This window comes from Balaenoptera ricei, chromosome 2, assembly GCF_028023285.1.
Source record: "Balaenoptera ricei isolate mBalRic1 chromosome 2, mBalRic1.hap2, whole genome shotgun sequence".
NCBI classification, from domain to species: Eukaryota; Metazoa; Chordata; class Mammalia; order Artiodactyla; family Balaenopteridae; genus Balaenoptera; species Balaenoptera ricei.
In genome coordinates this window covers 127,061,816-127,085,596 of record NC_082640.1, presented here as the reverse complement: position 1 = coordinate 127,085,596, position 23,781 = coordinate 127,061,816, and the positions used below count along the sequence as shown (strand labels likewise).

Sequence of the window (23,781 nt, the reverse complement as noted above, 5' to 3'; positions counted from 1 at the left end):
ACAGATATATTTTGAAAAGGTTAAGCTATGTTTAGCAAGGTAATCCTCAAGAGATGGATGCCAGAGAATTAAATATTCAGTACTTAAATTAACTTCTTATTTGGTACTTAGGAACAAATTGCCAAGAATTATCATCATCAAATAGAACATTTATTGACTCTCTTGGAAAAAGAAAGTGAGACCTACTTGAAAAAAAAAATTTAGAATTGGAAAGAAATCAGTATTTTTAACACTTTGCATGAATAATAGAAGCTGTAAGCCAAGGATGCTTGACTTGCAGAGTGCTAATAGAAATGACTCAATATAGTAGTTTCATAACTACTGGATTATGTTTACATCTTTATGTCCACTCTCAGCTTTAGGCTTTTCAAAGACATTCCAAAGAAGTCATATGGAACTTCTATAATCTACCAGATTATAGAAGCAATTCTATAATTGCTGGAGCAATTCTGAAATTTCTAAAATTCTTCACATATAATTTTATTCATAAAATTATGAATAACACATAAATCCCTTAAAAAATCTTTTTGCCTAACAGAAAATAAACGTGAGAATGAACTTCTTTTGGGGATTCATACTGAATGGCATTGTGATTACTAAACACAGGGAAACCATGACTTTAAGCCTTAAAAGAACGCAGTAAAGTGTTAACAATTTTTACTAAAGGTAAAGTTTGAGGAAATGGGATCAGAATATAGCATGAAAAGTGTGGATTAGTTACTTACAATTTTTTGATAGTGTTAATTAAAAGTGATCTTTTAAAATATTATTCTTATATATCTAGAATAGTTCAAATATAACACTAAACATACATCTACTTAAATTTAACTTAATATTTAATATTTGAGTATTTTAAAAACCTGTTATAGATGATTTTTCAGGATTCTTACCAGCTCTTCTGAAAGACAAGAAACTTTAGAGTATGCATTCTCTATGTGCAGGTGATATCACCCCCCAAGGGAGTGAAAATTAGTGGCTGGGGAGGGCAGGGGGTGAAAAAGCTTACTCTTTTTATGTATAAGTAAGGCACAGATATACATACAGTACCATAAACAGATATACAGTATATCTAGAGCACTACAATATAATGGAGAGGGGAAGTTGGGTGGGGGAGTCTAAAAAGCCTTCTTACTGGGGTGATAATGAAAAAAAAAGTTTGAGAAAAATTAAGTTAAACAAATCTGGATTCTTTTTTTTTGGCTGTGTCAGGTCTTAGTTGCGACATGCGGGATTTTTGTTGAGACATGCAGGATCTTTCGTTGTAGCTCGTGGGCTTCTCTCTCGTGGAGTGCAGGTTTTCTCTCTCTAGTTGTGGTGCACAGGCTCCAAGACGCATGGGCTCTGTAGTTTGCGGCACACGGGCTCTCCAGTTGAGGTGCACGAGCTCAGGATTTGTGGCATGCGGGCTTAGTTGCCCCACGGCATGTGGGATCTTAGTTCACTGACCAGGGATCAAACCCGCGTCCCCTTCATTGGAAGGCGGATTCTCTACCACTAGACCACCAGGGAAGTCCCACAAATCTGGATTCTAATCACTATCTAGAGATAAAACTTGGGCAGGTTACCTGACATTATAAAGCCTAAGTTTCTCCATGAATAAAATGGAAATTATGACTTCTCCCTTATGATTGAAGATTTAAACAGGAAAGATGCAAAGCACACAGCACAGTGCAAGGAATACAGTTCCTGTTAAATAAATGTTAGTCCCCTTCCCTTTTCTCCTCTCATTTGAGGATGCTATAAATTATATACTCTCCATAAAAGAATACTCACATTCCAAAGGAAAGTGAGACACAAGGAGAAATGGAAAAAGGTCCAGAGGAAATGATATTTGTACATGATCCCTGGACCCAAGCATGCCCAATGATGGTGAAATCTAAAAACTGGCTTCAACTCCTAAATCTGTGATGTTCTTAGTTGTATAAGCCTGGCAAAGTTGCTTGGTTCTTATAAGCTTCAATTTCCACATCTGTACTCCACAGAGTTGTTACAAAGAACAAATGAGATCAATTATGTGACACTCTTTGGGAACCATAAACCACTAAACTAAAGTTACCTTACGATAGGGCATGGTTCATGTCAATAATGGCAGAAAATGAAGACACTGACCTAGACTGTGTATGTACTGGGAAGGAATGGAAAGGACCAAAACTGCTCCTTTCAGAAGCAAGTCTTCAAAATCTAAGCCTCAAAGGCAGAAATTCTTTGGCCGTTTAAATCTAGTCTAAAACAAAATTACCAGTGGAGCTCTTACCTATCCCTTTGCTCTTCATCTGTATAGCGATCATCTAAGAAAGAGGTTCCACATACTCCAAGTACAGTATTGTGGCCTTTATTGTCGGCTGTATGATACACTCGAGAAGCCAGGCGCAAGTCAATGGGCAGCTCTTGGGCTGGGATAGTGGCACACAGATCGTGAAGGGTCCGAGTGGAGTAGTCTCTTGGAATTCTGCCACAGAGATAAGAAAGCGGGTCTCTCTTTATCATTTTGTGCTCTTTAGATGCAAAATACATTCACATTGACAGTTTAGTTCAGGCTCTAAAAAAAGAGGTCTAAATGTAGGAGAGATCACATTTAAAACTAGTATAGTAGTTTACAAAAAATTTAATATTACAATCTCAGGCCATTGACCACATCTTCAGCTATATATACAATTGCCTGCTGAAGATCTCAACCTATATATCCTACAGATATCTCAGAATCAACAGGTCTAAAAGCAAACTCATTATCATCCCACCCCACCCAAATCTCTTCTCTCCTGAACTCTGTAACTCAGTCAGTGACACCATAACCAGCAATCATACATTACTTCTTTGCTACTTTGCACAAATGCTCGTGTCCCTGAAGAAGCACAAGAATACAGTACATTATCCATTAACTAGCATCAGTGGAAACCTGGGTCTCTCTAAGTTAACATAGCACCTTCTTTCCCACCATGCTAGAACTTGCCTCTTTCCTGCCTTTCCAAAATAGAGAAGAGGGCATGACGATCTGCTTTCTTAATCCCCACTGTCACACTTGTCATCCCATCCAATCAACAAATACTTTTTGAGCATCTGTTATGTACCAGACTTTGTGCTAGGCGATCCACACACATCGTCTCTAACTGCCACAATGAAACTACATGGGAGGTATTATTATCCTTATTTTGGAGCAGGCTTATTTTGCATAGGTCACAAAATTAGTGAGTGGCTACTAGGATCTACACACAATGCTGCTAACTATAGTCAAATTTCTTTCCTATTAACGTCTATTAATGACCCCTGAGGAGAAAGTGGCCCTTAGCCAGTACTACTCCATCCCCACCTCCCTACTAAAGTTATATTCTTACATTAACCAAATGACCTTTTCATCAAATCAAATCAAATGAACTTTAGATCTTTAGATTGTGGTCTCTGTGACCTCCAAGCCACAGCTGGCAATACTGTTGACTCTTCTTGAAATTGCTCTTCCTCCATGAGCTTTTTTCAGCCTGCACTATCCCAGCTCTCCATCTGCCTTTCAAATCCATCATAATTTGACTTAGTCACTGGTTTTTCTTTCACTATCTTCCGAACTGGTATGGGGCTTCCAAGGTTGAGCTACTCTTTCCACATTAGAAAAATCATCTTCAGTGTTTCAGCTCTTTCCTCTGTGCTGAGGGCTCCTAAATCCCATGTCTGGTATCACTATCTCACCTAGATTCCTCACCTTCAAGATACAAAACTTTGGGATCATCTTTGTCTCCTCTGTCCTTCACCTGCTTATCCAATGAAAAACTGAGCTTCTCCCTTGGACAGAGCTGTTCAGGTGTGCTCCTTCTCCCCGCTCACTTCTACCACACTCCAGTCACCTCATCACCTCAGCTTGCGGAGCAAAGGTCTTCCAGTTGGATTGAGCACTGCACCCTGTCTCTTCCCCCTTCCATACATCCTGCAAAGTTCTATCACACTGATCTTCAAATACTCCTCTCCCCAGCACAATGGTTTTTTGTTGCTTGCTGCATGCATCTAACTTCCTCTTTCTAAGTTTCAATTCTCTCAGCATCTGGCCCTACTTTTAGCATAGTGTTTAAGAATGTAGACTCTGCAGTCAGACTTCCTCTGTTCAAATCCTGTTTAAAGTTATCACTTGGCAATAAGCAAGTAATTAATTTCTTTATACCTCAGTAAGTTGAGAATAACAACATTTGGTAAGCTGGGAATTACAACATTAGTGCATCCTAGGTAAAGGTGCGTTAAGAAAGAAAGGAATGAATGCATTTAAAACAGTGTCTCGGGGCTTCCCTGGTGGCGCAGTGGTTGAGAATCTGCCTGCCAATGCAGGGGACACGGGTTCGAGCCCTGGTCTGGGAAGATCCCACATGCCGCGGAGCAACTAGGCCCGTGAGCCACAACTACTGAGCCTGCGCGTCTGGAGCCTGTGCTCCACAACAAGAGAGGCCACGATAGTGAGAGGCCCGCGCACTGCGATGAAGAGTGGCCCCTGCTTGCCACAACTGGAGAAAGCCCTCGCACAGAAACGAAGACCCAACACAGCCATAAATAAATAAATAAACAAATACTTAAAAAAAAAAAAAGCACAAGCTGAAGCCCTTAAGAGTCAACAGATCAGAGTAAAATATGGGAAAAACATTTCTCAGACAAAATCCATCATCTAAATAAGTTCCTATCATGGCATGTTATCAAGCTTAATTTAAAAAAAAAAAAAGAAAAAAAAAAACAGTGTCTCTCACATGGCAGGTGTTGTCTCCAGGACAATTCACAGGGCCAGAAAGACCTCTCAGTTCTTTAAGTTATGGACATGTTGCTTATCTTTTTGTCCATGTCTAAACACTCTCCAAACAATAACTCAAGGACAAACTTCTCTGCACACTTTACTTTTTTTTCTTTCTTACAAATCTCTTTTCATACATTCCCCCATTCTTGTCCCACCCATTCTGACCCTTTATCTAATGGGTTAATGCAGATCTGTCCACTGACCACTCCACGTACCTGGATAGAAGCATAGTATAAATATGCTAGTATAAAGCAAAGTATAAATATAGACTTTGCATAGTATAAATATAGACTTTGGAGTTAGCTGGGCCTGGATCAGAATCCTAATTCTAACACTTGCAAACTCTATTACTGGTCTCTCTGAAGGTCTTCTGCAAAATGAGAACAAAAATTCTTAACCCTTGCCTTATAAAAATTGATAGCAATAACAGTTCCTGGTCTCTGGAACTCTCAAGAAATGCCTGTTTATTTTTATTGCTGTTGTTATTTATTTGCACTGCACAGCATCTAACCCGTTGCTAGGCACAATATGTACATCATTGAATCACTAATAGAGAGTGGTTTATGTCATTTCCAAAACAGCATAGGGCCCCCAAAAAAAACAGGACATGAAATTTGAACATGTTTAAGTGGGGGAGGAAAAGAGAGGTAAATCTAAAGCATTTGGAAATGTCCGAGACAAAGAGACATAACTCAGGGAGTGAAAATGGGTCTCCAGGAAGTCAAAGATCCCAGGCACTCAGGGTTCCTAAGAACGGACTGGGAAGAAAAAGAGGAGAGAAAAAGGTGAATTCTGATGTCAAGCTCACCTACATCTTCATTCTACCTGGGACAGGTCCTGGCTAGTGGAATGTTCTTGAGATTACATTACAGATTTTCTTTTTTCCTTAAAAAAGCATCAGAACCAATCTGAATTCCTATGTTCCCATCATACTCTAATAATATAGATCTGCAAGTGAATCTCCCTTGGTTATTGAGCTAAATAACACTGTGTTTTCAAGGGATGGCTGAATTCCTAAGGAAACAATTTAATTTGGAAGCTAGTCACTGGTGAGAAGAGCTAGGTAAAAAATTGATTAAGGAAAAAGGAGCAGTGAATAAAAGATTTTCCAAAATTCTCTTTTATCATATAAACTTTTTAAATATCAGATTTTTATTCCTCTGCACCTCATTCTTATTTCTTTGTAATGGTGATTTCTGATTTCAGTTTTAATGAATTAACACACAGTAAGTGAATTAACACAGTACTATATATATCAAGAAGATCTACAAATATTTTTGGCATGCTCAAGAAAGGCTGTGTGTTTTTATAGCACACTCTCCTTAAACAGGACTATTTGTCATTCTTTGAAACACTAAGACATAAAAAAGAAAAGACTCTGTCTCTGTGTGTGGCCACACTACTTTGCCTAATGCACTAAATGCAAGGTTTTTTAGAAAAAAAAAATCAAGAAGTTTCTGCTTCATTGATAATCTGACAGTAACTATTTATTGAAGGTAAAATACTTGTTGTCTGCTGTCACTATTTGTTTTAATACATAATCTTGCTAACTAAATGAGCTTAAAGCAATGCAGATAAGCAATGGCATGTACAGGGTCACTTAAATGCCAATTTGACTCTTTCATAAACTTTGGAATTCTTTTCCCATGAGTCTACTCTCAGCTACTAAATTGTGAGTAATATCCATTTACAAAGTTTAGGCTGGCCATAAAAAGGTTGTCTTCCATGTCCTGCACACCTTTCAGTGCCCTAAGCAACAACAAAAGCTAATAATTAAAGCTTCTTTAAGCCCCCATAAAGAGTTAAATGAAGAAGAATCTAGAATAAACCAACCCATAAAAACCTAGTGGAAAAATAAGGAGAAAATAAGTTTCAACAAGATGACTGGCAAAAGATAGACCATAAACCTAAACTGCATTTACACAGTATTATTCAAAATTATGGTTGCACCCCTGTGTAATAAGAAATCCTATTGAAAATATGTGGGGGGGGGGGTGGGAATGAAACATGAAATGATAGCAGAGAAAAATAAGGCCGTCTGAATTTCCAAATCGACTGGCCGATGGACATTTTGTGCTGGGTTGTCTTTTATTTTATCATAACAAAATTAACCAATATAATGAGCAGTTAATCCAAATCAGGCACTTCAGTGACCAAAAATATCAAGTCTAATATGTTAACATTTTTATTCTAGCTATTGCTATGTCATTGAATAACTTCTCTTCAGACACTTAAATTTGTAAAGTTAAGGAAGTTACTTTTTTTTAGGTAGGGTTTGATCACACAGAGGTTTTGAAATCTTTCTTTGTCTCTGTTGTGTAATTCCTAATTTACTTTTCCGCCTTCGCTTAACTTCTTTTCCTTTGATTTGCAACAATTCTGATGATTTCACCTTGGAAAAAACATAAAGTGCGCCGTTAAGGAAAGCTGTAGCCAAGCGTTAGATCTTCCTCTCTATTTAATGGTGCACAGTATTTTTAAACTCCTAATTTCTATGTGTATTTTATAACAGAATATAAATCCTAAAGGTGGAGTTGATATTTTCCTCTAAATTTTGTCCTAAATTCTACCATATACACCTTCATAGCAATAAAAATACGAGTACCATATTTATTTATAATATTCTATTTATTGCCTTAAAACTATTAAAAAAATATATAAGATTTTTTTCCCTCCATAAATCTACTCTTCTTGATTGGTATTTCTAATAGAACTTACCTTTAGCTACTTAAAGTTTGGCATGACTGCTGGTTGCAAGCACAAGCCAAAATGAACTTTAATGCTTTATAGAACTATTTTGAACAATGTTTACCAATTTATGCTTCCTACAGTTATACTGTTTTTCTATTTCCACTGCTTGGGAAAAATCAAATGCATTTTTGTCTCTTAAATAATTGCCTTTTAATCATTATAGCTATTAGGAGTATTGTTTTCCTAGATTCCTTAGGAAATTTGCAGAATTCATGGCAATAGTTCATCTAAAGATATTTTTCTCTGTGGGTTGCTCTGTCCTTTTCTGAGACTAGATTTAAGGAAGAAAGCAGGGAGGTGTTCCTTGGGGAAAGCAGAGAATGACTGAGTAAATAGAAGGATACCAGATAAAGGGAGGTTCTTCTAAATTAGGTAGAGGGTTTGGGCTCCATGCAGTTGTAAGCAGAGAGCTATTGCAATGTCTTCGGTAGGAAGTGATGATGAATAAGGAAAGCTCAGAGTACGGGTATTCCATCTCACCATCCAGTTCATGTTTGAATTTCCTCTATATTATCTCCACCAAAGGCCATCCATCCTGACTTGAACATGATCAGAAACAGAGGACCTGGATAAATCCAAAGGTAGCCACTTTCTCTTTGAAATCTTTCCAGTTGTTAGAATTTTTGTTTGTTTATTATTGAGCCTAACAACTTTCATCCACCAGTCTCAATTCAAACATCAGGATCATACAGGAATGATCTGGTTCTCTTCCATTTGACAGACAAATATTCGAATACAGTTGACTCCCCTGGGTGTTCTTTTCCCCCACATAAGCATCCCCAGTCCCTTCAACTCTACCTCACATGACACGGTTTTGAAATACTCTGTCATCCTGAGCGCTCTCTTCCAAACAGTCTCCAGTTTGTCAGTGTCTCTCCTGGGGTTGGACACTCAGATCTGAACACAATATTTGAGGTGTGATGTGATCAGATCCACCAGGAGAAAGATGATCCTCTTTTATGGTAATCATCAATCAATGCAAATTATGATTGCATATATCTTCCTATCACAAACCTAAATTATAACTTAAAACCGTGAAGTCTTGTCCACATTTGCTCTAAGTCATGCCATCCCATATCTGTGCACTTAGTTTGTGGAACCAAGGAAAGAACCATACATACATTTATCCCAATTAAATTTCATCTGAGGTCTGACCAAGCAAATCTTACCAGTCACATTTTGGACATTACCTGCAAATCCAATCAGTAAATCTTCCATATTCTCAACCAAATTATCAGAAAATAAGCTGAACTGGAAACAGCCCTATAACAGTCCACTAGGGACTTTCATGACTAATTGTCCTTTGCATAACTAGTTATAAATCCACCTGGCAGTTCACCCGATTGTAGTCTTGTCTACAAAATTGTCATCAGGAGGCTTTCATAAATGGATTGCTGAAATCCAAAAGATAATAACAATAACTAATATTTATTAAGTTTTCTGGCATGCCAGGCTCTTCCCCACGATACTCGTGTGTTGACCCCCAGGTCTGACACTTTTCTTATGTTCGTTCTAGTAATTCTCAAAAAAGTAAATAAATAATAAGGTTGGTCTTCCATGGCTTGCCCTTAGGGAACCCATGCTGGCTCCAGGTGATTACTCCTTCCTTTTATAAGGGTTCAAACACAATTATTTTAATGATTCATTTAATCATTCCAGAGTTTTGTCCAAGATCAGTGCACACATTACAGAAACCATAACTCCTACTCTTAAAAGAAAAAATAAAACTCAGATTTGCAGTTGCCGGTCTCCAGGCTCCTAGCACCTCTCCCATGGCAGCAGCACCTCAAAGCCGCTGCTGACAGGGGCACAGCAGGCTTAAACCTATCTATCTAAGCCAACAGGATCAGATATCTAAGTTAACTCTTAAAATCTTTTACCAATCTCGGGCTTCAAGTTTCTTTTATCAATTCTTTTCTCTTCTTTCTAAACTAAGGATCATCCTCCTTGTCAGATTTAAGAGAAGCAAAGTACCATTTTATCAGCTTCCCTTTCTCTTTGTCATAGTTCTGTTTATTTAAAACCTCAACCTTTCTCCAAAAATAAATTAAGACCACTCTGTCATCCGTTGTCATCACACTATTCATCCATAATGACAGGGTTATCCTTCCTTTTTTCTCTCTTTGCTCCAAAACTAACACCAAAAAAAACTTTCTTATTCTTAGCATTATGCACAGGCCTCAACCCATTTTGGATCTTAGCTCTCCTGATATAATTGTTATAGCCACATGCCACTTTTATGTTTATCTATGGATATGTGTTTCTTCTTTCATCTTCTGTATACTTTTAAAACTCTGAATGCAATAGATCACTCAAAATTGTTTTGTGAAAATTTGCGGGGTGGCGGGGGAGTGGGGTTTGGGGTATCCCACATCTCTGAAACATCCTTCCCTTAGAATCTCAGGACATGTGCTAGCTATATATTTTTTTACAGACTTTTTCCCTCCTAAAATGCTCAACAATCCTCTCATGGGTTCTTCTGTCAGTCATTTCTTCACAGAGTCGCTATTATCTAACTTCTCCTTTTGTTGGTCATGACTTAGACCAGAGACCTAATAAACTTTATCATACTAATGAGCTTCTAAGGATAGAAATGGTCAATAAAGTAACAACTGATTAAATTCTCTACTTTTTTTGCTGAATGAGACTGTCTGGCATGCATCTGAGCAGTGAAAGTCCTGCATTTCTCCTTTATCACACCTCTGTGCCACTTCTCTGAGTGATGTCAGGGGAGGTTTTCTTGCCCCCCCCAGTCCGGCCTGGCTTGCCGGAGTATACTGTTCCTCATTGCTGTGCCAGAGATGCTAGAGACTAATGTTATGGTCTCAAATGTCCAAACAGGGTAAAGCTCACGGGTAAGGACTGATCTTGACATGTTACCACAAATAAAAGAAATCCAAGGTGAAGATTTGGTGGGATGAGTCAGAAAACTTCCAGCACTGTTTCCTCTGGCATTTCTGATGTGTCCCACAACTATAAACCATAAAGTCTTATCAGACATTCTCTTCTCCTCCTTTTGAAACACTTCTGGTTTCAGTTTAGAAATCCTCTTAATCTGTTCTCTAAGTCCCTCTCATCAAACCATTCCCCCTAGTTAAGTGAGGAACACTCCATCCATAGTCATTTTTTGCCACTGTGAGTCTTGTACTTAACCAGATACCTGTTAATTGTTGTTATGAAAGGGCAGTGCTGCAAAGCGGCAAAGAGTGAAGGATCCAGAATTAGACCACCTCAGTTCAAGTCCTGACTCTACAACTTAGCCATATGGTTGTACCTGGGCAAATTATTTATCTTCTTCATGACTCATTTTTTTTAACTATAAAATGAGAGTAATAATAGGGTTGTTATCAGGGGAAAAAAAAAGATAACATATGTAAAATACTTAGCAAAGTGGCTGGAACATGGTAAGCACTCATGGTAATTCTAGTTACCTTAGGAAATGACTGTTTTTACCAAAAATAAATAATTTTGCATATTTCTTAATAATAGTTAATATCAGCCACAGCAAACCAAAAGAATGAACATTATGGGACTTTTTCAATGAGGGATTCAAATTCCTGACAGGCCATTGTGGTTAAATCACTGATCAGAAAATCCATTTCCTTCTTTGACACATTTAGTAGCTAATCATTTGCCCCTCTTTTTATTTCCAAAGTCCCAGCGTTCAGGTAGGAGAATACATAAAAACACTACCTGTACCCACAAATCTAACACTCTTTCAAGATGCCATTGTTTTAAAAGATGCCTTCTAAGTTCTCCACACCTAGAAGGTGTCAGCCTAACACACAGGCTGCACCTGCAGTAGTTAGCAATGAGTGGGGTTACTCAGCCTTGGCAGGCTTCACTTCATACCCCAAATGTGAGCTTTAGGAAGACAGCATGACTTCTGATGAAGTCATTCACCAATCACAGCATAAGTCCCTTCCCCCGACAGCAGTGGTGTCACCTGTTACTTGTGGATCTTCCTTATGATCTATTATTGCAGGAAGATCTGTATGCTAGTGTCATGCAAGATGAACCTAAGAAAGTAGGACTTGAGAAATGAATAAAAACCAGGAGGCAACTGTACTAATCCAGACATAAGGTCAACTGTAAAAAGAAGAAAAAAATTATAAGCAATAATATTTAGGAGGAATCTAGGCCTTGGAGGCTGATATTTTGTGAGAGGCAAGAAAACAATAAGGTCATGGATAAATCTAAGGTTTCAGAGTTGGGATTTTGAAAAAATTTCAAGTTTGTAAAACTTGAAGAACTGTTAATGGCTAGTTCACTTGGGCGAAGCACAGTAGTAGGATCATGGTCATTGGTGGAGAGAGGGAAACCCAGAAGGAGAAGGACTGACTAGAAGAGTTGTTTACCCAAGAAGGGGTATCCATCTAAATCTGTCAGAATAGACTGCTGGAGATAATACCAAGACAGTAAGCTGTGGTTCAGGAAAAAGTGGCTTTTTTAAAAATCCTAATAATAATGTATCTATTTTTAAATAAACTCATTTATTCAAGTCAAAAAGTGACTCAAATTAAAGAAATGTACTAAGTAAGTAATAGTAAGGCAATATACAAATATGGTAAAATTATGAAAATTATGCATAAATAAAGTGGAATAAAATTATAAATAAAATAAAATTCTCACAGTAGGAAAAAACTCAGGGAGCAGGATAAACCTAAATGGGGCAACGGCTACAAAGTTCAGTCCAGGTCCCTGGGCTACAGTTCCTGACTCTCTCAAGATGGTAACAGGAAGACTCTTGGTCAATTTCTGAAAGCCCTGAGGTTCCCTCACTCCTTAAAAATCTTTATTCTCTCCCTGGAGTTGCAATTAGGTTTGAGACTAAAATCTCTGAAAAAACAGAAGTCCCCTTTTCCCAAAGGAGCAGCTTTCACATATAAGGCCCTTTTTTCAGGGTGAACCCTCGCACAGGCCTTGGCCCTTTCTGGGCCATATCTTCACACCTACACATCCTCAACTCTCATAACTCTGTTTCCAACATAAGTAGTGTTTTACCTTCAAAGACAGCCGCTTGGTTGTTTCTGAATCACCAATGGGCTGTTCACCTTCCAAAGGTTTACTTGATTCATCTGCTGACTGAACTTCCAAAGTTTCCTGAGGTTTAAATAATATGCTTTCTGCATCTGGGACTCCCCATTCCGATACGTCCTCTTGTTCAATCTGGAAAATACGTGATACAGCTTCAGGAAGCTTCTCAAGCACATTCTGTTGGGAAACGTAAATGTACAAATATGCTCTTTTTATTGGTCCTTCCAAAGTTTTAAGTTATGCAATGTTTTCTCTCTGACAACGAATGACTATGAAAATGTGTGACTGAAATTAAGCAGAGGTAATAAGTGAAGATTTAGAAAAAGAAACTCAAACTGACTTAAGAAAAACGTGAAGCATGGCAAATTATTTTCGTTGGCCCTTGTCTCAGAAAATATTGCTACCCCCCTGTATTATGCAACAACTCTAAGGAAATAACAAGACTCCAATCTTACCCTGATTCTCACCCACATTCACACAGAATCAAGGCCCACTGAACTATATGACCTCTGCCCAGCCTGAGGTTCTTTGGTCCTAAGCAATGAGATGCCTGCTAGCCAAATACTCTTCCAGAAGCATGACTTCAGTCCCTCAGAGAAGAGCTGACACAGAGGCCCCAAGAAGACCACCCAGACACCCCAGCTCTATGCCAAGTCCTAATGAAAAATTCTCACAAAATATCACTCCTACACCTGTTTTGTGTTTCTTTTTTTTTATTTTATTTATTTATTTATTATTATTATTAATTTTTGGCTGTGTTGGGTCTTCGTTTCTGCGCGAGGGCTTCCCCTAGCCGCGGCGAGCGGGGGCCACTCTTCATCGCTGTGCGCGGGCCTCTCACCATCGCGGCCTCTCTTGTTGCGGAGCACAGGCTCCAGACGCGCAGGCTCAGTAACTGTGGCTCACGGGGCCAGTTGCTCCACGGCATGTGGGATCCTCCCAGACCAGGGCTCGAACCCGTGTTCCCTGCATTGGCAGGCAGATTCTCAACCACTGCACCACCAGGGAAGCCCTGTTTTGTGTTTCTTAAAAACGTCTCACTGACTTAATGTGCGTCTCACCAAGCCTTTAAGAAAGTATCTTTACAGACATATTTTGGGTATTACCCAAATTTAAACCAAGATTATTTGGGATTATGAGCACTGCCTCAAATTAACAGATGAGAAAACCAGTCTGATTTACATAGAATCTGAATTTTATAGAATGACTTGAAAATGCAATTGTATCACTTTGCTCTCTGGCACACTCATTTGCTAATAAGTAAAATAAAGGGTAAAGATGGCATATAGTAGTTCCAAATACTATTTAAGTTTCTTTATTATGAGGAAAGGATGGCTAAACCAAGAAATATACTTTTGTAAAACATAACTTTAATCTAGAGCTCATGTTTTTATAAAGCTACTCAATGGTGCTGGGGAAAGAGTAAGAGCTTGGTAACTAGACAAGACTTAATACAAATCCTGGATGTGTCTATCAATAGATGTGTAATCTTGGTCAAGTTACTTAACCCTTTTTAGCCTCATTTTCCTCATTGGTAAAAAAGGGGTTAAAAAAAGGTCCTTCCATAAAATGGCAGAATAGCTACACAAGGGTAACATGTGTTATGAGCCTTTATTGTCTACCTATGACAAACTCATTCATTTTATGTTCCATAGCTTTCAGAACTGTTCATCACTCGCTTTCTTTTGACCCTGTCTGCTCCTGGCTTCCTCAACACACTCTCCCAGGGTCTAGCTGGGGGGACTGAATAGATGAAGTTTCCACCCTTCAAAAGTTTGAGAGGGAAAGGGTAATCCTCCAGCTTCAACTGACCCTCTCAGGACTCTGCCAGCCTCGCCTACACAGAAAGCCATTAGTGATCTTATCACTACCCTGTGGCCTGCTCTATTTTAGCATATATCACACTATATTACATTCGTCTAAGTAATCATCACTATAATTGTCAACATATATGAGCATTATCTCATTTAATTTTAATCTTCACCACAACTCCATGAAGTAGAGGAGCTCTTTGTAATCCCATTTTATGGATGAAGAAACTGAGGCTTAGCGAAGTTAAGTAACATGCCCGAGGTCATACTGAGACTAAGTAGCAGGACAGTGTTTGAACCTAAACAACCTGAATCCAAATTGTACTCTCTTACCCTTTTTTTAGCCCACACGATAGACTACTGGTTCTCAAAATGTGCTCCACAGACTCCTGGCAGTTTAGGCCCTTTCAGGGGATCTACAATGTCAGGACTATTTTCATAATAATATTAAGGCTTATTTTCCTTTTTCACTGTGTTGCCATTTACATTGATGATGGAAAAGTACGGGGGAGTAAAACAGTGAGTCAATACTTTTCAAGTAATTAACACATGAGGTACAAAATCATGCAGGGCGTTAAAGGTCTGTTCAAGGAGCAAGGTAGATCAATTAATTTTAAAGTAATGATACACAATAAGTTCATTTATCTGGTTTCAGATTCTCCACTGCAACTAATCTTTAAGAAACTATCACTTGTGGAGTTTTGGTGTATTAACAAAGACGACCATCCATAACTATGTAAAAAACAGGTTATTAAAATGACTCCCTTCTAATCTGTATCAGACTAGACTTACTTAATATACTTCAACCAAAAGAACACATACAACAGATTGAATGCAAAAGCAGATATGAGAATCTAGCTCTCTATTAAACCAGATATTAAAGAGATTTGCAAAAAGTGTGAGACAATCCTACCCTTCTCACTGAATTGTTTTGTTTTGCACATTATTTTTTTCCTAAAAATATGTTTTATGTTAATGCGTAACAGGCTGGTTATTATTTTAAATGAATGAATAAATAATTTCTGTTTTTCTCAGTTTCAGTTTCTAGTATGGTAAATATTGATTGATTGAATCCACACAAACAAAAACTCCTTTGGGTCCTTAAAATATTTTTTAAGGGTTTAAAGCCATCCTGAGACCAAAAATTTTGAGTACTTCAAAACCTTCACGTTTGAGAATTCCTTAAAAAAGAAATTGTGTCTCACCTGTCTTTTATACCTCAAGCACTTAGAACATTGTAGAACTTGTGCAATTATTTGTGAATGAATGAAAGGAAATTATATACATTTTTTCTCTACTATGTAATTAGTCTCTATTTAGAATATTTATTAAACAGTATTGTACTTTGTCTCTTCATATACTGGTCTACTCTATACAATGAGTTCCTCAAGCGCAAGAGCTGTATTTTCTATCTTTGTATCAACCATGTCTAAAACAATGCTCACCACATCACAGGAAAAGGAATGAATGAATTCCTTGATTTTTTTGATAAGTATGAGAGGAAATCATTCTCCATGATGATTCAAAAACAATTATATTTAAAATGGTGGGTACTTGGAAAGATATTGCATTAAGAATGTTCTTTTTTAAAAGAAAATAAATTACATCAAAGAACTAAGAGCACTCTGGCCTGTGGCACTGAGATGCTCACAACTGAGGCTGCCATGCTCTAACGGTAGGGTGCCTGGTACCACTTAGAAAGAGCAGGCCCTCTCCAGATGGGTGCTTGTTGGCCAGTGCTGCACAGACAAATCTCAGTCCAGGAAGCATCTACAAGTCTAAGGGATAGGTACAATGAACAGATAGAGTTCTGTTCTCTGGCACAGAGCAGGTACCCAAAAAATGTGTTTGGAATTAAAGATAACCACAGAGGAGCTTTTTTACCACGGCCAGGTATCAGCTTAAAAGGTATTATACATCTAAAGAAGTGGGAAGCTTCCTCTTAAAAAGCCAGTGACCAGAAGAGGTCCAGTAATTGCTTATAAATGTCAAAGCTGAGGGTATGGTTCCTACAGAATTACAAAGCAATTAATATTTTTGCTTAAATGTTTATTCTAAATAATCAAGATGATGTATAAGCTAGGTATCTGGTAATTGGCCTTTTTCATAGTTTCCTTCAAAATGGAATAATCTTTTCTTATACTTTATGTGAATATTCAGTGAATGGTATTAAGTCAAGTTTATCCTACTAATGAAGATTTCTATTTTTCTGAACCTAGCTGATCTTGTATTATCAGTTTACTATACCTATTAGAAACTTACAGTTCAGAGGTTTTGATATCTACTTGTAAATGGTGTCACCTAGAGGCAGCTACCCTAGATATCAGTTTTAAGCCCATAGCATATGTGGTAACGTTTCAAAATTGATTTATCCACATATTGTGCCATATATCCTAGGTCTTGAGACAGATGATGAGAATACAGAGGACAAAAATACATGATCTCAACCCAGAAGCATCTCAAACTCTAGTAGTCAACCATTTGTAGTAACTCTAACATTACAGGATCCATGATTTTTGGGAAAAGAAAAGATTCAATACATTTTCTAAACATGATATATTATCCTAAAACTGAATTGTGATGTGAATTTTTATGTGTGTGGAATCATATTTTCATGAAATAAAGGAGCTTGTTATTTAATGATATCATTTTACAAATCCTTTGTAAAAGACGGATCATCGTGCCATCATTTGTTTGATATAAATGTGGATTTCTACACACAGGGAGGCACTTCCCATTCACAAGGAATATGTTCCAGATTGCTTTGAATCCTGTAAGTATTTTGCCAATGATGGATGAAAAGGAAGTTCTATTTCTGAAACAAACTTCTGTCACCAAGTGTCCATATTTCTCTACAAAACACGCCCCTTGTCAATGCTTTTCACAATTCTTCTAGGTAAATAAAGAATAAGGTGATGCTTTCTTAGAAGCTAATAATTTTTAATTAATTCTCCAGCTACCTTCTAGATCTAAATGTCTTTAGACCAGAAGAATTGTTAAAATCTTTTCCTTCCAAAATGAGTTTTGGGCCTTAGCTCCAAAGGTCTATGATAGGCAGCAATGGTGAGTCAAAATAGCCAAGACTCTCAACGTGGTATTAGATTAGATGTGCTTACAGTTAAACACGCCTCTAAAATAAGTCAGAGGAGATTTTTTTTAACTCTCTAGATAAACATTCAAGCAACAGAAGCAGACTATTACTTCAATATAGTCAAGGAGGATTTTTATTAAAGACTTTACCATTTGAGGTTCCTTAATACTTATCTGCAGTCCTTGCTCTGCTTGCACTTGCAGTGTTTTTTGCCAGTACACTTTTCCCATTAAAGAAATATCCTTGAAGCAGAAAAAGAAAATAATTAAAATAATGTCAATTTTAAAAATCACTGAGACATATTATTCAATGCAGTAAAACGCTAGTCAATATAATGCAGTAAATGAGAAATATAGAACAAAAGATACAATAAAAATATTTTGCCTATTGTTCCAATTTTAAGGCTTTTTAAATTACTGGTCTCTATAGATATATCATCAGATTTAATAAGACAATTAGGTAATATTAAATCAGATACTATAAAACACTGCTTTTAAATGGCTGCGCAAGAAAGATAAAATCAAAAGTAAAATTTAATCTAACCAAGAGCAAGAAGGAATATAAATATACTTTAAATGTTAATGGGGGGACTTCCCTGGTGGTCCAGTGGTTAAGACTCCGTGCTCCCAATGCAGGGGGCCCGGGTTCGATCTCTGGTCAGGAAACTAGATCCCACATGCCACAACTAAGAGCCTGCATGCCATAACTACAGGAGTCCACATGCCACAACTAAAGATCCCACACGCCAAAACAAAGATCCTGCACGCAGCAAGAAACTGCATGCCGCAACTAGACCCAGCACACCCAAATAAATAAATATTTTTTAAAAACGTTAATGGGTAGAACTGCTAGTGTCATTTTTATCATTACTAATGCTAATTGCTATGATATATTCTCAAATCAGTTGAAGTGGTAAGAAGATAGTGCACTACAGTGTCTAACAATGAATAGGAATAAAGAGACCCAGCTTCTGCCCAATTTGTAAAGTCACAGACCAGACAGCAACAGGCAAGTTATCTTGCTTCCCTTTTCCTCAGTTTTATCATTCTTAAAATGGATGCTCATGACTTTTTAAGGTCCCTTTCTCCTCTAGCCTTTTAGTAATGTCAGCAGCAAAATATGAGCATTCCTTGTACTTTAAAATACTGCTTTTCTAATTTTGCTTAATTAAAAAGATTCAACTGAGGTTACTATCTTCTACTTCTGTTCACTTGTCAAAAATAACTATAAAACTAGACAAAATATAAGGACAACTCTTTTAGGGTTGGACAACAGGCAATGCAAGACTAAATGACTAAGAGAATGGAAACAAAAAAGGCTAAAAGCTAAATCACCCCAGATTTCTGCCTTATACAATTTCTAGACCACAACACAAGGAGCGAGAAATCACACAAAGCCCAGGTATCTCACTGAGTTAAAGAGACAGAAATTAGAGTAAGGAAAAGACAAAGAGGGTAGAATTTGTAGGGCACATTATGGGGAGGAGGGAGCTGCATAGAGAAAGAGCTCCAGAAATCTGCATAGAATCCTTGAGTCTTTGGCTGAACACCAATCTGCTTGTACAATGGTGAAACCCATGAGGCCGGACAAAGAAAAACTGCTGGGGGAATAAAAGCAATTACCAAAGAGCTGAAGCCACAATTCCCAGAGCTCACACAATGCTAGGAATCATTAGATCTCCCACCAGACATTCTTAATACATGGTATTGGGTTGGCCAAAAAGTTTGTTTGGGTTTTTCCGTAAGATCTTATGGAAAGATCTTCATTACAAACCTCAGACGGATCGTACATTAGTCCTAGAGTAATAGTTTCTCTGGACATTGACAACACTTTAAAATAATACTTAAAAAGATCAAGCTGATCTTCAAGTAGCTTAACTGCCTAACAGAACAAACTCTGACCCTTTGTAAAGGAAGACAACAAAATCCAGTACTCTACAATGTAAAATTCACAATGTTCAGCACCTAATCAGAGCTGCTAGTCATGTGAAGAGGTATGAGTATGTAACACATAACCAGAAGAAAAAAACAGAAAGAGATCCAAAAATAGCAGAGACATTGGAATTAAGAGATAAGGATCTTGAAACTTCTAACATAAATATTATAAATTTCAAAGATGTAAACATAATGAGGAGCAAATGTAAGATAAAAAACAGAATCAAATGGAATATTCAGATAAAATGTCCACTATCTGAAATAAAAATTCCACTGAGTGGCATAAATATCAGAGAAAATACTGCAGAAGAAAAGATCAGTTAAAGACATAGCAATAGAAACCATACAAAATATATCACCTAGAGAAATAAAAATTGAAACAAAATTAACAAACAGTCAAACTGACATATATTTAATTTGAGTCACAGAAAGGAGGGTGTGAAGAGAGCAGAAAATATTTGTACAAAAAATAGCCAACATTTTTCTAAATTTGATGACAACTATAAACCCCTGGTGCAAAAAGCTCCATGAACCACAAGGATAAACACACAAAGAACACTGTGCCAAGCACATTATAATCAAAATGAAAAAAAAAAAAAAAAAACAGTAATACAGGAAAAAATCTTAGAAGCATCCAGAGAAACAATAAGTACAAAGACATAAAGAATTACTGGCAACTAATTGCCACAAATTAATACTGCAGGTTTATGTCAGAACAGTGCAAGACAGAAGACAATAAAGCAACATATTTAGAGTACGTGTACTGAAAAAAAACAACTGTCCACATAGAATACCATATCCAGCAAAAATATCTTTTAAAACTGAAGGTGAAATACTTCTGTAGCAAACAAAAGGTGAAAAATTTATTGCCATCAAACTTGTATTGCAAAAAATGTTAAAGGAAATTCTTCAAGCAGAAGGAGTAAAACTTGAATGCACACAATGAAAATAAATGATAAAATGATTTTAAAAGTGGGTAAATAAAAAAGACTTTTTCCCTTTTTGAAGTTTTTTTAAATATAACAGACTGTTTAAATTAAAAATGATATATTTTGAGATTTATAACTTATATAGATATGAAATATACACAAATGAGATCACAATAACAGAAGAAGGGAAAAAGAAGTATACTACTATCAGTTTCTTATACAATATACAATTTACTGGGATAAGTTAAATATGCATATTGTAAACCCCATAGCACTCACTAAAACAATAAAACAAAAAGGTAAATAAGCTAACAGTATGAAATAGCATGAAATGCTAAAAATTAATCAAAAGAAGGCAGGTAAAGAGGAAAAAGGGGGAAAAGAACAAATGCGACAAATAGAAAGCAAATAGCAAGATATAAATACAAACCCAACCATATCAATACTTGCATGTAAATTGTGCTAACCACTCCAATTAAAAGACAAAGATTGTCACACTGCAGAAAAAACAAGATCCTACTATATGATTGCTATGGGAAACCTACTTTAAGTATAAAGACACAAATAGGTTAAAAGTAAAAGGATGAAGGAAAATATAACATGCAAACACTAGCATAAGAAAACTGGCATGGCTATATTAACATCAGACAAGGCAGACTTTAAAACGTGAAGTATTAGAAGGAAAAATCGGATCACTGCATAATAAAAAAAAAGAGTCAAGTCCCTCAGAAGACATATAGTATGCACTGATGACAAAGCTACAAAGGGCATAAAACAAAAACTAAAAGAACTGAAAACAGAAGCAGAAAAATTTGCTATTATAGTTAGATATTTCGAACAAAGACTATCTGGCTCAAGAGACTACACTTTTTACAAATATAATAACTAAACAGTTAATTTTAAATGTGAAAGCCTACAAAAAATCCTTCACCACCTTTTAGCTTTACAAATACATCATTAAAGTATAAAAACATGACAACAATGAACACCAAATTCAGGATATTGTTCACATCTGAGGTGGAAGAGAATTACTGGAAAGAGATACAAAGGGGGCCTCTACTTTACTTGTAATTTTCTATTTATTTAAACAATCTGAAGTGAATGTGGTAAAAAAAAATAAATAAATTTTGAAAAATCTGAGTGAAGAGTATGTGTTCTACAATTGAAATATATCATGATTAAAAACAGAAATTTCTCGGGCTTCCCTGGTGGCGCAGTGGTTGAGAATCTGCCTGCCAATGCAGGGGACACGGGTTCAAGCCCTGGTCTGGGAAGATCCCACATGCTGCAGAGCAACTAGGCCCGTGAGCCACAACTACTGAGCCTGCGCATCTGGAGCCTGTGCTCCGCAACAAGAGAGGCCGCGATAGTGAGAGGCCCGCGCACCGCAATGAAGAGTGGCCCCCACTTGCCACAACTAGAGAAAGCCCTCACACAGAAATGAAGACCCAACACAGCCATAAATAAATAAATAAATAAATAAATAAAGGAGTTCCTTTAAAAAAAAAAAAAAGAAATTTCTCCACATATTAATGTAGGTAACATAAAAATGTCAAAAATGGATAAAAACATCTTAATAAAGAAACCTACAGCTTACATCACTTGTAAACATAAATGCAAAAATCCCCAATTAAAATATTTGCAAATCTAACTAATCAGCATATTTAGAAACAATGCATCTTGACAAAGGAACTTATTCCCCGAACTGGATGGATAATTCATTGCCAGTTTATGAGAGTAACAGATTAACATGGAAATTCATATGATCCTTTTAATAATTGCTGACAAAAATCATCAATAAAATTCAACCTATTTCTGAGTGAAAAGTAACTAGAAATATATTAATTAGACCGTATATTTGGTGGAAAAAAGAAAATCAATTGAAAAACTATCAGACCAGTGTAGAGGTAAAAGGCATGCCTAACAAATTCAACAAATGAAATTTCATACCAACAATAACCAGTTAAGATCCCATTCTCAAAATAAAAGTTAGCTATTAATATAAGCAATGAAATGAATGAATCTCAAAACCATTGTGTTGAGCACAAAAGGCCAGGTTTAAAGGGCATCAAAATGGCCAAAAATAGCCTCTCCAAACTACCCAATAAAATAAGTATGAAGACAAAAATATATGAAAATTTAAAGTATTTGTCTAATAAGTCCAATGTCCTTCTTCAACAACAGTTTCTATTAATTTTTTTCTGTGTGTGGGCCATATTATCTTATTTATCTCTGTGCCTCATAATTTACTGTTGAAAGACTTATAGTAACCCAAGGAGCACTTGTTCATCAAAGACTAATGAATCTCAGTAAGAACAATGAGTTTTTTCTATTCCCATACTCTTCTGTCCAGCTCAGCTGTAGCCTTGAAAAAGAAAGATAACAATAAAATAAATATTTTAGTGACTAGGCCATATAAATGTGTAGTTTGATTGTTCTGAGTCAGTCTCAGCCTATCAGTAGTGATGCTATCACCTAGAAATGCTTGTGAGCACTCAACTGGGCTCATATTATTTGTGGCAAGCCCCCACAGACATTTCTTTGACTGGAGGCACCATTATGATTGCAAGGTATACCTCAGCAAAACCATCTGGGAACTTTGAAAAGACAGGCTTATTTATGAGTCCTGAAAGATACACAGCATACCTGGGGCCACACAGTGAGATCACAGGCAGATAGAGAGAGGGGGGTAGGGGGAGAACGGACCTGGGGTTCTGCCTTTATTAGTATAAAGGGTGGGGTGCCCAGGGTTTTACAGGTTTACTCACTATTGATGAATTTAAAACATAAGGGTGGGAATCAAAGTGTTCAATCAAACAGTCAGTTATCTAGATCAACCAGAGATTTCCAAAAGGGGGAACTTCATGGGTGAGGTGGTCTGGCTCTTAATCTAGTTGTGTAGCTGGCAATGTGTTTAGTCAAGATGGATGTCTTTGAATTGGATGCCTCAGGAATCAAAAGTTTAATGTTAGGCAATTACATTAAAATCAAAAAAGCTAATTGTCAGGTGCTTGCACTACACTGAAGTGCATACCAAGGGCTATGCACATGCTCAGAAAAGACCTAGAAGCCCTAAGTTTTCACATCTGACTGACTTTGAGGCTCTAGGCAAGTTGGAAGTGAGGGCTAGTGCACAGTTCTAAACTGCCTACCTGGGCACTGAAGGTGTGTCCCAACACACAAAAGACCCCCTTAGCAAAAACTAAAAGACATTGATTGGTTCCAGGCATTCAAGGAAATCTATATTCAGTCATCACCTGATCACTAAGCTTAGCAAGCAGAGACTTCAGTGGCCATACATGACTACAAATAAAGACTTTACAAAATTAGTTCAAGAAAGCCACTAAAATTTTTTAAATGATAACAATAAAAATAAGAACTACAACAGCAAAACAGCAACAACAACAAACCCTGGGGGAGGGGAGGAGGATCTTATTTTCACAATTATCACATTATATTATTTTAAATG

The 23,781-nt window shown here is 37.0% G+C and overlaps 1 protein-coding gene across 1 annotated transcript in view; it reads right to left on the bottom strand.

Annotated features, from left to right (window-relative positions):
* The window catches only part of TTC6 (tetratricopeptide repeat domain 6), a 219,694-nt gene that overhangs the window by 139,220 nt on the left and 56,693 nt on the right, over window positions 1-23,781 (bottom strand). Inside the window, exons 2-5 of the mRNA XM_059915675.1 lie at window positions 17,599-17,691; window positions 12,515-12,724; window positions 7,018-7,151; window positions 2,255-2,449 (exon numbers count right to left, since the gene is read on the bottom strand). Of these exons, the coding sequence (XP_059771658.1) occupies window positions 2,255-2,449; window positions 7,018-7,151; window positions 12,515-12,724; window positions 17,599-17,691 (632 nt within the window). The remainder of the gene's footprint in view (window positions 1-2,254; window positions 2,450-7,017; window positions 7,152-12,514; window positions 12,725-17,598; window positions 17,692-23,781) is intronic.